General features: G+C 45.4%; 1 protein-coding gene across 13 annotated transcripts in view; it reads left to right on the top strand.

Annotated features, from left to right (window-relative positions):
* The window catches only part of LOC123761441 (band 4.1-like protein 4), an 817,171-nt gene that overhangs the window by 721,523 nt on the left and 81,367 nt on the right, over nt 1-14,281 (top strand). For all 13 annotated transcript variants that reach the window (XR_011228615.1, XM_069324962.1, XM_069324958.1 and 10 more), the window contains one exon: nt 13,866-13,963. Coding sequence is in view for 12 of the 13 variants with exons in the window: in XM_069324962.1 (XP_069181063.1) it covers nt 13,866-13,963 (98 nt within the window). In the remaining variant the exon portion in view is untranslated. The remainder of the gene's footprint in view (nt 1-13,865; nt 13,964-14,281) is intronic.

Genomic DNA, 14,281 nt, shown 5'->3' with positions numbered 1-14,281 from the left:
TCTCTCTCTCTCTCTCTCTCTCTCTCTCTCTCTCTCTCTCTCTCTCTCTCTCTCTCTCTCTCTCTCTCTCTCTCTCTCTCTCTCTCTCTCTCTCTCTCTCTCTCTCTCTCTCTCTCTCTCTCTCTCTCTCTCTCTCTCTCTCTCTCTCTCTCTCTCTTCTCTCTCTCTCTCTCTCTCTCTCTCTCTCTCTCTCTCTCTCTCTCTCTCTCTCTCTCTCTCTCTCTCTCTCTCTCTCTCTCTCTCTCTCTCTCTCTCTCTCTCTCTCTCTCTCTCTCTCTCTCTCTCTCTCTCTCTCTCTCTCTCTCTCTCTCTCTCTCTCTCTCTCTCTCTCTCTCTCTCTCTCTCTCTCTCTCTCTCTCTCTCTCTCTCTCTCTCTCTCTCTCTCTCTCTCTCTCTCTCTCTCTCTCTCTCTCTCTCTCTCTCTCTCTCTCTCTCTCTCTCTCTCTCTCTCTCTCTCTCTCTCTCTCTCTCTCTCTCTCTCTCTCTCTCTCTCTCTCTCTCTCTCTCTCTCTCTCTCTCTCTCTCTCTCTCTCTCTCTCTCTCTCTCTCTCTCTCTCTCTCTCTCTCTCTCTCTCTCTCTCTCTCTCTCTCTCTCTCTCTCTCTCTCTCTCTCTCTCTCTCTCTCTCTCTCTCTCTCTCTCTCTCTCTCTCTCTCTCTCTCTCTCTCTCTCTCTCTCTCTCTCTCTCTCTCTCTCTCTCTCTCTCTCTCTCTCTCTCTCTCTCTCTCTCTCTCTCTCTCTCTCTCTCTCTCTCTCTCTCTCTCTCTCTCTCTCTCTCTCTCTCTCTGACCTTGAATCTCTCACGACTTGCAGATGTTTCTCTTGTACCATTCATAATGGTTCTCTACATTATCAGTGGTCACCCTCCACTTGCGCCCTGGAGCAATGCGCCTGCTACTTGCCGTTCCTGGGCATATCCCGCGTGTGTGTTAATTGACCACCGGCCTTCCTCGTGCATCCGGTGAGCAGTTGTGAGATTAACTCTCCAGAACTTGAGATAAAAATGAAATCGTGTATATAGTGTGATGGCCGACAGATGACAGCAGCGAGATTTATTAACGTGAACGCTAAAGCTCGTGTTCCATGCATAGTAATAGTCGTAGTAATAGTCGTAGTAGTAGTCGTAGTAGTAGTAGTGGTTGGTGTTGGTAGTAAATGTGACTGTGGGAGAAAATTAAAGTTGCATACTTATTTCTGCTTGAAAAATGGATGGTGTTCATCTTAAGGAGTGAGGAAGACCGCCAGCAGTAGCCGCAGCCGCAGCAGGCGGAGGAGTAATGGGCCGCAAGAGTCAGCTTCCTGGTGCGGAGGGCAAAGGGCGGCGCCGCAGCCTCCACAACCGCAGGTGTCATTTCCCGCCGCCTCCGCCAGGTGGCTCTGCATCATGCGGCGTCATCACTTACTCCTGAAGCGGGCAAAAAGGAGCAGAATATAAGTTAAGAGTTCTTTCTTCACCCACCTGACGTGTGGGTGAAGACGAGGGAGAGAGGTAGAGAAGAGGAAGTTGTAGAAATGTGGAATATAGAGAGTTATGAGAGACAGTTATGTCCGCCTTGCTGACACGTGTGTGTGTGTGTGTGTGTGTGTGTGTGTGTGTGTGTGTGTGTGTGTGTGTGTGTGTGTGTGTGTGTGTAATTACCTAAGTGTAGTTACAGGATGAGAGCTACGCTCGTGGTGTCCCGTCTTCCCAGCACTCTGTCATATAACGCTTTGAAACTACTGACGGTCTTGGCCTCCAAGCCTTGGTGTGTGTGTGTGTGTGTGTGTGTGTGTGTGTGTGTGTGTGTGTGTGTGTGTGTGTGTGTGTATTCACCTAGTTGTGCTTGTGGGGGTTGAGCTCTGGCACTTTGGACCCGCCTCTCAACTGTCAATCAATCCACTCCCCCCCCCCCACACACACAAACAGGACGCAGCCCGTAATAGCTGTCTAACTCCCAGGTACTTATGTACTTGCGTGTGCAGCTAGATGAACAAGGACATCGGGGTGAAAGAAACTGCCCATCTGTTTCCGCCATCACCGGGAGATCGAACCCGGGTTCCCAGGATTACGAGTCCCCTCCTAACCTACCAGAGGACCCAAAATAAAAAAAGGGACAGCACGTCACTTTCGCCAACCGCTTCCATTTTCTTGTACGACTGTTTTTGCTCTTATGTAACGCCTACGAGCGAAAAGCGACGTAGTTTGTAGGACAAGTTGAGGTGTGAACCAGGTCGGCGCCCGCCAAACACACACCGAAACTACAACGTTGGTACAACGTTCGAACAAGTTTTAACACCACCTAACCAGTATAGCAAGTTGCACAACGTTCTAATACGTCATAAACACGTTAAGCCAAGATGTAACAAGTTTATTACAAGTTGCAACAAGCTGAAAATAGACAGTTTCGGTTTGTTTCCAGGGCCGCGCGGCGCCCTGTGGGCAGCCTGCATGACCTACATATACACCTTGTTTTCTTCTACACTCGCCGGCTTACACGCCACACCCACCGCATCAAGCTTTGCGTGTGACGTAATTATTATCGATTACTGTTGTTGTTGTTTAAGATTTTGTTCAGGGAACCAAAAGTTCCAAGTAGCACGGGTTATGGTGAGCCCGTAGTGGACTTACCTGGCACAGGAACGGGGCTGTAACTGACACTGTCGATTACATCTATACTTCAATATATATTTGATGACACTGAGTGTCCTCACCAGGTGTAGTGTGAGTGACAGGTGGACTGGGGGGGGGGGGGTAGGGGGCAGCTCCCAAGGGCTCTACAACCTGGCCTGGTCCACAACCTCACCCTAACCAATCCGTTTCCTTCAAGATGCCCCCCTTAACAGTGCCAGGGGTCTTGGAAGAGCCTATTGAATCGGGGACAAAAATATTCATCAAGATTGCAATTTGTCCATTTATGAAACCCTCTTTCACCTCCTCTTTCCTCTCCTCTTTCGAAAGAAAGAAACCTCTTTCGTTAGTAAAGAACATCTTTCCTAAGTCATGATGTCTTAGTGTGTATTTATTAAACAGGTTACGATCTCTTAAAGCACTACGAGGTTGGCTGTGACTATCGTAACCTTGGGTAGAGGACCACCTCGTAGCTTTTCCGAGCTCGTAGACGGTTTAATAAATATACAGACCAAGCCGCCGTGATTGACCAAAGATGTACAGGTTTCGTAGATGGACACGCAAATGCTTGGTACATCCAGGTGTTGGACACTCCCCAGGGAAGACTGGCCACAGGCCAGGTTGCAAGCGGAGAACTCTCGTAACCGCCAAAGGTAAAGACAGGAAAGGGAAGGGAAGACAGCAAAAGGTCAGGATAAAGATTTGGGATGGAACGGGGTAGGAATGGCTCCCTGCCACTTGTGGACGGTCGGGGATTGAACGCCGACCTGCATGAAGCGAGACCGTTGCTCTACCGTCCAGCCCAATTCGATATGCAGTTTGCTAATGATCTATCTTATTTAATATGCAGTCCTCCATTTTGATCAATCCATCGCACAGTGTGGTCGGGTTTGATTGATCAAAGTCAGGGTGTCCAAGAGCTGGTTGGTCTTCATTACCCTTCAGTAATTGTGGGACAGTCTGGCAGTAACACAGTATTTTTTCCTTGCACGCTGAGCGTTGACCAATTGTGGTTAATATTTACGACTGTTAATGTTGGCAGTGTGTGTGTGTGTGTGTGTGTGTGTACTCACCTATATGTACTCACCTATATGTGCTTGCAGGATCGAGCATTGACTCTTGGATCCCGCCTTTCTAGCTATCGGTTGTTTACAGCAATGACTCCTGTCCCATTTCCCTATCATACCTAGTTTTAAAAGTATGAATAGTATTTGCTTCCACAACCTGTTCCCCAAGTGCATTCCATTTTTCTACTACTCTCACGCTAAAAGAAAACTTCCTAACATCTCTGTGACTCATCTGAGTTTCCAGTTTCCACCCATGTCCCCTCGTTCTGTTATTATTACGTGTGAACATTTGATCTATTTCCACTTTGTCAATTCCCCTGAGTATTTTTTATGTCCCTATCATATCTCCTCTCTCCCTTCTTTTCTCTAGTGTCGTAAGGTTCAGTTCCTTCAGCCGCTCTTCATATCCCATCCCTCGTAGCTCTGGGACAAGCCTCGTCGCAAACCTCTGAACCTTCTCCAGTTTCTTTATGTGTTTCTTCAGGTGGGGGCTCCATGATGGCGCGGCATACTCTAAGACGGGTCTCACGTAGGCAGTGTAAAGCGCCCTAAAAGCTTCCTCATTTAGGTTTCTGAATGAAGTTCTAATTTTCGCCAGTGTAGAGTACGCTGCTGTCGTTATCCTATTTATATGTGCCTCAGGAGTTAGATTAGGTGTCACATCCACTCCCAGGTCTCTTTCTCGAATCGTTACAGGTAGGCTGTTCCCCTTCATTGTGTACTGTCCCTTTGGTATCCTGTCACCTGATCCCATTTCCATAACTTTACATTTACTGGTGTTAAACTCCAGTAGCCATTTCTCTGACCATCTCTGCAGCCTGTTTAAGTCCTCTTGGAGGATCCTACAATCCTCGTCTGTCACAACTCTTCTCATTAATTTTGCGTCATCTGCAAACATCGACATGTATGATTCCACTCCTGTAAACATATCATTTACGTAAATTAGAAAGAGGATTGGTCCCAGCACCGATCCTTGAGGTACTCCACTTGTTACTGTTCGCCAGTCCGACTTTTCGCCCCTTACCATTACCCTCTGGCTCCTTCCTGTTAGGTAGTTCTTCACCCATACTAGGGCCTTTCCGCTTACTCCTGCCTGCCTCTCAAGTTTGTATAGCAGTCTCATGTGCGGTACCGTATCAAAGGCCTTTTGGCAGTCAAGAAATATGCAGTCTGCCCAGCCTTCTCTGTCCTGCCTTATCCTTGTTACTTTATCATAGAATTCTAAAAGGTTTGTTAGGCATGATTTCCCTGTCCAGAACCCATGTTGGTGCTTGTTTACAAACCCAATGCTCTCCAGGTGCTCAACAAGTCTTAGCCTAATTATTCTTTCAAGTATTTTGCAGGGGATGCTTGTCAGTGATACGGGTCTGTAGTTAAGTGCCTCCTCCCTATCCCCCTTTTTGAAAATCGGTACGACATTTGCCTCCTTCCAGCAACTGGGCAATTCTCCCGACATAAGTGACTCATTGAAGATCATTGCCAGAGGCACGCTGAGAGCCTGCGCTGCCTCTTTAAGTATCCACGGTGATACTTTGTCTGGTCCAACAGCTTTATTTGCATCCAGTGTTGTCAACTGTTTCATTACATCCTCTGCTGTCACCTCTATATCTGATAGTCTTTCATCTTGGGTAATCTCTTCTAACAATGGGAGCTGCTCAGGCTCGGTAGTGAACACTCCATGGAATTTTGCATTCAGTACCTCGCAGATTTCCTTGTCGCTTTCTGTATATGCCCCTTCTGTTTTCCTCAGTCTTGTCACTTGGTCATTTACCGACATCTTCCTTCTTAAATGGCTATGTAGTAATTTTGGTTGCTTTTTCGCTTTGACTGCAATATCGTTCTCATAATTTCTTTCCGACACTCGTCTTATGTTAATGTAATCATTCCTAGCTCTGTTACATCTAATCCTGTTGTCCTCTGTCCTTTGCCTTCTGTACTTCCTCCACTCCCTCCTGCTTCTCACCTTTGCTTCCTGACACTGTCTATTAAACCATGGGTTATTATATTCCCTCCTGCTTTTTTCCTTTATTGTTGGAATAAATCTATCTTCAGCCTCCTTGCATTTCAATATGACTTGGTTCATCATACCTTGCACTGTTTTTCCTCTAAGTTCTTCCTCCCACTGCACTTCTCCCAGGTAGTCCCTTATCCTTCTGTAGTCCCCTTTTCTGTAATCAAGTCTCCTTTCCCGGACCTCTTGTCCTTTGGTCACAATTTTAAGCTCCATCATGTAGTCAAAGGCTAGGACACAATGGTCACTAGCTCCTAGTGGTATTTCATGTTCCAACTGCTCGATGTCTTCTACATTCTGAGTGATAATGAGATCTAATAGGCTGGGCGTATCCCCTCCTCTTTCCCTAGTTTCCCTGTGTGTGTGTGTGTGTGTGTGTGTGTGTGTGTGTGTGTGTGTGTGTGTGTGTGTGTGTGTGTGTGTGTGTGTGTGTGTGTGTGTGTGTGTTTGGAGCATGAATGTTCTCTCGTAACACTATTGGTCGACGGGCCTCACGGTGGAGGTCTGGTTTATGAGGGCAGTGACGGAGGCTGTTTGACCGACCCTCAATACTCACCCCCACCCCACTTACGGCACCCCCTCCCTCCCCCACCCACTAACATCGACCCCCCCCCCTCTTCCTACCTAATATCAACCCGTCTCCCACATTTCTGCGACCCCTTCCTCTCATTCCATCTATCATCATACTATCATGCAAGAGGAGCCACACATATATGGATCAGCCAATAAAATCAGCAGACTTCTAGATGTTACTACTGCTCGGCTTAGACTCGGTTACAAGTATCTCTGGGAATCCTCATTATCTGCTGATGTAGACCTGACCAAATGTAAACTGTGTCAACAAAATTATTCACACACCCTCCGTCACTATGTGGTGGAGTGCGAAAAGATACGTGAATTTAGAGACAATTCTATAACCAATGTTCCAGCGATGTGTAAATATTTAATTCAAAAAGATCTGCTGCCAGAAATTTTTGCCAAATATCCCCAGTTTACTAACTGTAGGTAGTAACTAAGTGATTGTAACCTATCCACCGCTGCCCACTGGATGGGGGGCGGTGTGCCGACAAACATATCAATTGTGACACTAGCTCTCCACATATGTCAGTTGCTTAATTTAGAACCTGTACTTGAGGTCGATCTCGAACCCATTGTTGATGTGACGACTTATATTGAATTTTGTAACTAGCTCATCAAGATTGTAACTTGCTTAGCTAAATGAATTGTGGGGTTCAGTCCCTGAGCCCATTATGTGCCTCTGTAACCCTTTCCACTACCACCCACAAGATGGGTATGGGGTGCATAATAAATGAACTAAACTAAACTAAACCTTCCTCCAACATCCACCCACACCTTCCACCTGGCATCATGACCCTGTACCATCTCCCACACTTCCTGCAACTCTCTCTGACTCTTGGTTTCTTTGTAGGACACGCTCTGTGACGCTCTGCCCCCCCCCCCCCCAACTCTCTTGTCTTATCTCCTGAACGCACTACTACACGTTCATCTTCTTCACGTTCATCTCCTACCTCATCTTTTCTCTCACTCAGCCCCTTCATTATTTATTACCTCTCTTCCCATTTCTCTGCCTCACCTGCTTCAACTCTCACCACTCAAACAGTAGTGGCTGTTGATAGTGTTTCCTTGTGTCCGTGTTGTCAAGACGAGACATTTTGGGCGTGTGCAGGTGATCTTTCCCGTGCGTCGGATGGCGGCTCTTCGGGTGAACTGTTCCTCCGTTCAGTCGGATTTTTTTGGGGGGCGAGTTCTACCTTTTGCGTCAAGTATTATTATTATTAAGATCTTTATTGACAAAATTAATTACAATTTTGCCTAATCAGAGGATTTTGATAGTCTTATTAAAGTGAGGATAATGCTGGTATTCACTGTCACGCAGGACAGAGGGTCATACATAAGACAATAGGTCTAAACTGTAGGCTGAAGCACATATATATCAAGTAGATATTCTTAAGCATTTTGGACTTGGGTAGAGGAGGGGTGTGTGGCGAAAGTGTTAAGCCTGTATAACTAGCACATGGAAGTGATGCGAGAACAGGATAGGATTTAGGATTAGGTGGAAGAGCTGATGGAACGATACCCAGCCACTTCTGGACCATCGGGTATCGAACGCTGACCTACAAGAAGCGAGGCCGTCGCCATATCGATCAGTCCAAGGGCCAGATTCACGAAAGTACTTAACGCAAGCACTTACGAACCTGTACATCTTTTCTCAATCTTTGGCGGCTTTGTTTCCAATTATCAAACAGTTAATGAGCTCAGAAGCACCAGGAGGCTGTTTATAACAATAACAACAGTTGAATTGGCAAGTTTTCATGCTCGTAAACTGTTTAATAAATGAACCCAAAGCCGTTAAAGATTGAGGAAAGATGTACACGTTCGTAAGTGCTTGCGTAAGTGCTTTCGTGAATGTGGCCCCAAGTGCCTGGGGAAAGAAATTCGACGTTCTGAAGATCTTCACATCCTTTTCTGGTCTTGTGTGTTTACTAGTTGTGTTTTTGCGGGGGTTGAGCTTTGCTCTTTCGGCCCGCCTCTCAACTGTCAATCAACTGTTTACTAACTACTTTTTTTTTTTCCCACACCACATGTGGGAAAAATGTTTGTGTGTGTATATGTTTGACTCTGAACAAATGGCTCTTGTTCACACACGGAATGCAGCAGTTTTTTGGTCGGAGAAAGCCATGTTCTGCGACAGTACAGCCATGTTAGTCTTTCCGGGATTTCTTATCGTTTTGCTGCAAAGGAACAAGAAAACACAAATCAAGGAGACATTACACGGTGGAAGCTGAGTACCCAAATGAGCCACAGAGACATTAGAAAGAACTTTTTCAGTGTCAGAGTAGTTAGTAAATGGAATGCACTAGGAAGTGATGTGGTGGAGGCTGACTCCATACACAGTTTCAAATGTAGATATGATAGAGCCCAGTAGGCTCAGGAACCTGTACACCAGTTGATTGACGGTTGAGAGGCGGGACCAAAGAGCCAGAGCTCAACCCCCGCAAACACATGTGAGTACGTGGTACGTACGATACCACGTGAGTGGTGAGTGAGGTGGGTGAGGTGAGTACGATATTCTCTTGCCAGCCGCGCCTGTGCTCCACTTTGCTGAAGCCTCCAGCACGCCACAGTCCCAGGGGAAAGAATAAAATGCAGAGTATTACCGTTTAGGCTTTAGGTCCGCAGGTTATAAGATTGGCCTTGCGGGCAGCAGTGTTGCCATATGGCCGCTCCTGCAACAATCCCTAGAGCAAAGCGTATTCGCAGGGTAATTCCCTGTTGTTTCCCCACGCGGACCTTCCTATTACAGCCTCAGACACCAGAAATATATAAAAAGAGAACAGTTACATGTAAATATGTAAGTACTGGTTGTCTGGAGTCAACAGGGGTGTGTATGGTAAGTCTAAACCCAGCTGTGTCTGGGTACAAGTGACAGGATGAACAACCCAGCGGGCTTTCTTCCTATTGGGGAGTGTTGTACATGCTGCTATGGCGGTGTGTCCACTCACAGGATGAGTGACGCTGCATAATACTTCCACTATGGCGGTGTGTCCACTCACAGGATGGGTGGCGCTGCCCAATACTGTCACTATGGCGGTGTGTCCACTCAAAAGATGAGTGGGGCTGCCCAATACTGTCACTATGGCGGTGTGTCCACTCACAGGATGAGTGACGCTGCCCAATACTGTCACTATGGCGGTGTGTCCACTCACAGGATGGGTGGCGCTGCCCAATACTGTCACTATGGCGGTGTGTCCACTCACAGGATGAGTGACGCTTCCCAATACTGTCACTATGGCGGTGTGTCCACTCAAAAGATGAGTGGGGCTGCCCAATACTGTCACTATGGCGGTGTGTTCACTCACAGGATGAGTGGCGCTGCCCAATACTGTCACTATGGTGGTGTGTCCACTCACAGGATGAGTGACGCTGCCAATACTGTCACTATGGCGGTGTAACACCCTGGACCTCCCCCCCCCTTAGAGTTCACACCCAGGGAAGCCTTCTCCAAGAGGTCAGCCCAGATGACCTCCGGTTTATCTTGTATATTGATTAAAAATTCCTGGGTTAGTCTTAGTCAGCATAGTTTCAAGTATGTAATATTTCATGCAAGGAAATTAAACTCCAGATTCTTATGTGTAAACATCCCTGGATCTCCCCCTTTTGGCCAGGTCAGAGGTCAGTCACACACGTAATTAATAACTCCTCTCTTGAAGAGTGTATGGTGAATGTCAAACAAGCTTATTGAAATATTTCTTGAGTGTTTGTACACTTTTGGTGGGTAGCAACAGCAGATCTCCCCCTCCCCCCTGTGGGGGGTTGTATATAGAGGGCCTGTAGGAACATAGGAGAGGGAGAGTGCGGTACACCGGGATCGAGAACGGGTTTGTGAAGAACATCTCAGCCAGGGAGAGACAGATAGCTTAAGGTAATGTGTGTGATCTCTGAGTTCTTGTTCCATGTCCAAATTTCTTAACTTTTTGCCAGTGTTAGAATAGGATTTATAAGTGGTGATTGACATAATTTTGGTCTCAATAAACTCATTAAATTTCCCGTCTGTGTCAATTGTTGAATCCTCTTAGCCTTTTGGATATAGTGGCTGACAACCGTGTTCATAATTAATAACAGTCATAGAAAGTACTCTCCAAGTCAAGCAATGTTTCTTGCCTCGTTGCTTGATATAGTTTCAATGGTCAAAGGCAGATGGTGGCAGCGTATTTAATCCTTGTGTTAGCATTTCCTTATTGGCAGTGTACCTTTGGTTCCGGTGTAACCATCATATGTCAGCTCATAACAGTGTTATCAAGTGCAACCGATGAGGAAGTGTTACTCAGGATAAGTAGTGTTCCATTATAGTGGTGTTCCATTTTATAGTGGTACATTTTAGGGTGGTATTCAATAGAGTGGTGTTACAGCGGTGTGTCCACTCACAGGATGGGTTGCGCTGCCCAATACTGTCACTATGGCGGTGTGTCCACTCACAGGATGAGTGACGCTGCCAATACTGTCACTATGGCGGTGTGTCCACTCACAGGATGGGTTGCGCTGCCCAATACTGTCACTATGGCGGTGTGTCCACTCACAGGATGATTGGTGCTACCCAATACTGTCACTATGGCGGTGTGTCCACTCACAAGATGAGTGGCGCTGCTCAATACTGTCACTATGGCGGTGTGTCCACTCACAAGATGAGTGGCGCTGCTCAATACTGTCACTATGGCGGTGTGTCCACTCAAAAGATGAGTGGGGCTGCCCAATACTGTCACTATGGCGGTGTGTCCACTCAAGGATGAGTGGCGCTGCCCAATACTGTCACTATGGCGGTGTGTCCACTCACAGGATGAGTGGCGCTGCCCAATACTGTCACTATGGCGGTGTGTCCACTCACAGGATGAGTGGCGCTGCCCAATACTGTCACTATGGCGGTGTGTCCACTCAGGATGAGTGGCGCTGCCCAATAAACTCGCCCCTCGGGGCAAAATTAAAAAAAAAAAATTAAACTGAAGTTTTGCCCATGGGCTCCGTTCACCCCCACACAAAAACACCTCTCAGATGTGAAATAGACGAGGGGTAGAAATCGCCTAAGCTACTCTACCCTTTTGAGACGTATTTTATTGTCTCAATAACCTTATTTGAACTTGAACTTCACTGTAGCACCTTGTCTGAGATGGTTTCTAAGACTCCTCCTCCTCCTCCCTTCCCGACTCTCATGAGACATTTTTCACATCAAATATGGATAACGTAGCCTGTTCTGACACTCCGTTACAAATGCAACTGTTTTACCCAGAAACGTACGAACGCAACCAACCCACTTATCGACGCCGTTGCAGAGAAAACGTATGTTTTTTATGCTATAATTGTTACAATAACTTCGCATTTTTAACGGATTGGTCGATTGCGTAACAAATGCGACGTATTGGGTACGAGGGCGGGTTGAACATCATTCACGCGACGAGTATGTGGTGCATAATAAATGACTGAAGTCCAAGGATGTATGCTGAAGTATAAATTAATAAATGTTTATTCAGGTAAAAGTACATACATAACATACATACATACATGCATACAGAATAACCACATGTGAAAAATAGAGAATGCTTAACGCGTTTTCGGCTAATTCGCCTTCATCAGAGCAAAGTAGAATGAAATTTCACATGTGGTTATTCTGCATACTTGGATCAGTGTTTTTGTGATAATTGTTGCGCATATACATACATACATACACATACATACATACACACACACATATACATACAAGATGAGTTGCAAACAGAATGTTGGATTTCTAGACAGGGCTAATACATACTATACCTAAAACCACTAATACGCTCAGCGTTTCGGACAAAAGTATGTTTAGTGCAGTGGACCGTGGTAATATGGTGTTACATGATAACAGACCCAGGATGACCGGGGTCTCATCCCACTACCACATGCTACCCACCACAGGCTAGACAGCCGTATATATTTCAGCTGACATAGATGTTTTAGTGAGAGACTACTCCTTATATTATCGGTGCGGAGGCTAACGACTCCCCCTTCCTTCTAAAGGCAAGTGATTATTGGTCATAATTGCCCAGTTAATCTTTTAACACCTCTTGAACATTTGCTTAAGGCTGCTATATTGCCGTCGATAAGCTGATAGAGGCATTTTAATTTGTATCTAAATGTAGAGGGATTTTAGCTTGTGGGTATTTTGGTTTTGCGCTTTCCGCTTGATAGGGGGGGGGGGGGAGGAATTTTTTTAGGCTTATCGAGGTTTCCCTCATGTCAGCGGGTCAAACTGACATTACACAAAACAACCCATCCTCGACTCAAGTCCATTACATCCAGCGGTCGACCCCACAGACGCATTCATAAATTTTAACATGCTGTTCATCCAAAACGGGAATTTTCTCAAGTATAAATTAATATTATAATATATTAGCATATTGTGTATATATAGGCATAGGTTAGGTTAGGTCAAGTGTTTAGGTTCTGTTGGCGATTATTTGTATTTGTAGTACGTGGGTGAAGCATTTACAGCGTTGTGGTTCGAACAAAATTCGTCAGTGAAGCACTTGTTCCGGATATGTTCGAACGTCAGCAGTTGTGAGTCGTGTGTAAACCGCTTTTCATTCATAAACAGGGGGTTTGGCGGGTGCATGGAATCACTTTTGGATCTTTGTTTGGAGGACGGGCTGCACGTTCGCCAACCCAACCTGCCGTACCTAACATAGCCTAACCTAAGCTTTGTCGAATAGTTTTTTTGCCTGAAACGCAATGCGTATTAGTGGCTTTAGGTATTGTATGTACTAGCTCTATCTTTAAATCCAACATTATGGTTGTAAGTCATCTTCAATGTATGTACTCTTTACCTGAATAAACATAATTCTGGGGCCAGATTCACGAAAGCACTTACGAACGTGTACATCTTTCTTCAATCTTTGACGGCTTTGTTTACATTTCTTACAGTTTACAAGCATGAAAACTTCCCAATCATCTGTTGTTATTGTTATAAACAACCTCCTGGGGATTCGGAGCTGATTAACTGTTTAATCATTGGAAACAGCCGCCAAAGATTGAGAAAAGATGTACAGGTTCGTAAATGTATGCGTAAGTGCTTTCGTGAATCTGGCCCCTAGTCTTACGTATGATTTGATCATACGACTGACATTTCTCAAGATAAAACTCGCAATAGTTGCCAAATTCGCGAGGCTTCAAAGGCAAGATAATTTGAGACGAAAGTTCTCAGCTCGTATGAGTTTCCGGAGTACATCCACGTCCCCACCGGCCAGTTTCTGTAGTAGCATTTGCCGTTTTATGCATAGGGAGGGAATGGGGGTCGACTTCGACGCTCTTATAACGATCCCCAACCAGCCACCACTCACCCTGCAAAATTTGGTAGTTCGGAGTCCCCCTAAAAGTCCGGACTCCAACCTCGAACAAAAATAAGAGTCAAACAATATTTTATATATATAGATTTGCTATCGAGTTGTAGTAAATTTTTACATAGTTTAAAAGTATTAATTTGCTTAAATTTTCACAGATACTAATTTCAGACCAGAGAAGTAAACGAACCTTAAAAGAAAGACGTTGTTATATTTAACATCATTACAATGTGGTAATTTTAGTTAATGTGGTTTAGAGGGACACATTGTAACATTGTCTCGTGTCTCCTTCCTCAGGTACCAGTTCTTCCTGCAGGTGAAACAGGACATCCTGCAGGGCCGCCTCCCCATCTCTCAGGACCTGGCCGCCGAGCTCGGCTCTTACGCCGTCCAGTGTAAGTACACCATTTATTATTGTGTTGTATTCTATTGTATAATTCTCTTGTATAAATTCTCATTTTTAGAATATTATCATTAGCTTTCCTGGGCCTTCGGTTCCAACTTTCATTGTGTATCGATTTATTTAAAAAATGTTGGACTTAAGCAGCCGTAAGTTAGTGGTGGGCTGCGATCACTGTTCTGGTGGTGTTGAATATAATGTTGAGAATTTATATAGTATTATTACAGGATTTTTATAATATTTGAAGGTCTTAATTCCTTCATCTCTTGTAACCCCTTCTGCTGTTCCTAAGGAATTTTTTAGATTTGACTGC

Source organism: Procambarus clarkii, chromosome 15, assembly GCF_040958095.1.
Source record: "Procambarus clarkii isolate CNS0578487 chromosome 15, FALCON_Pclarkii_2.0, whole genome shotgun sequence".
NCBI classification, from domain to species: domain Eukaryota; kingdom Metazoa; phylum Arthropoda; class Malacostraca; order Decapoda; family Cambaridae; genus Procambarus; species Procambarus clarkii.
This window is presented reverse-complemented; position numbering and strand designations above follow the sequence as displayed.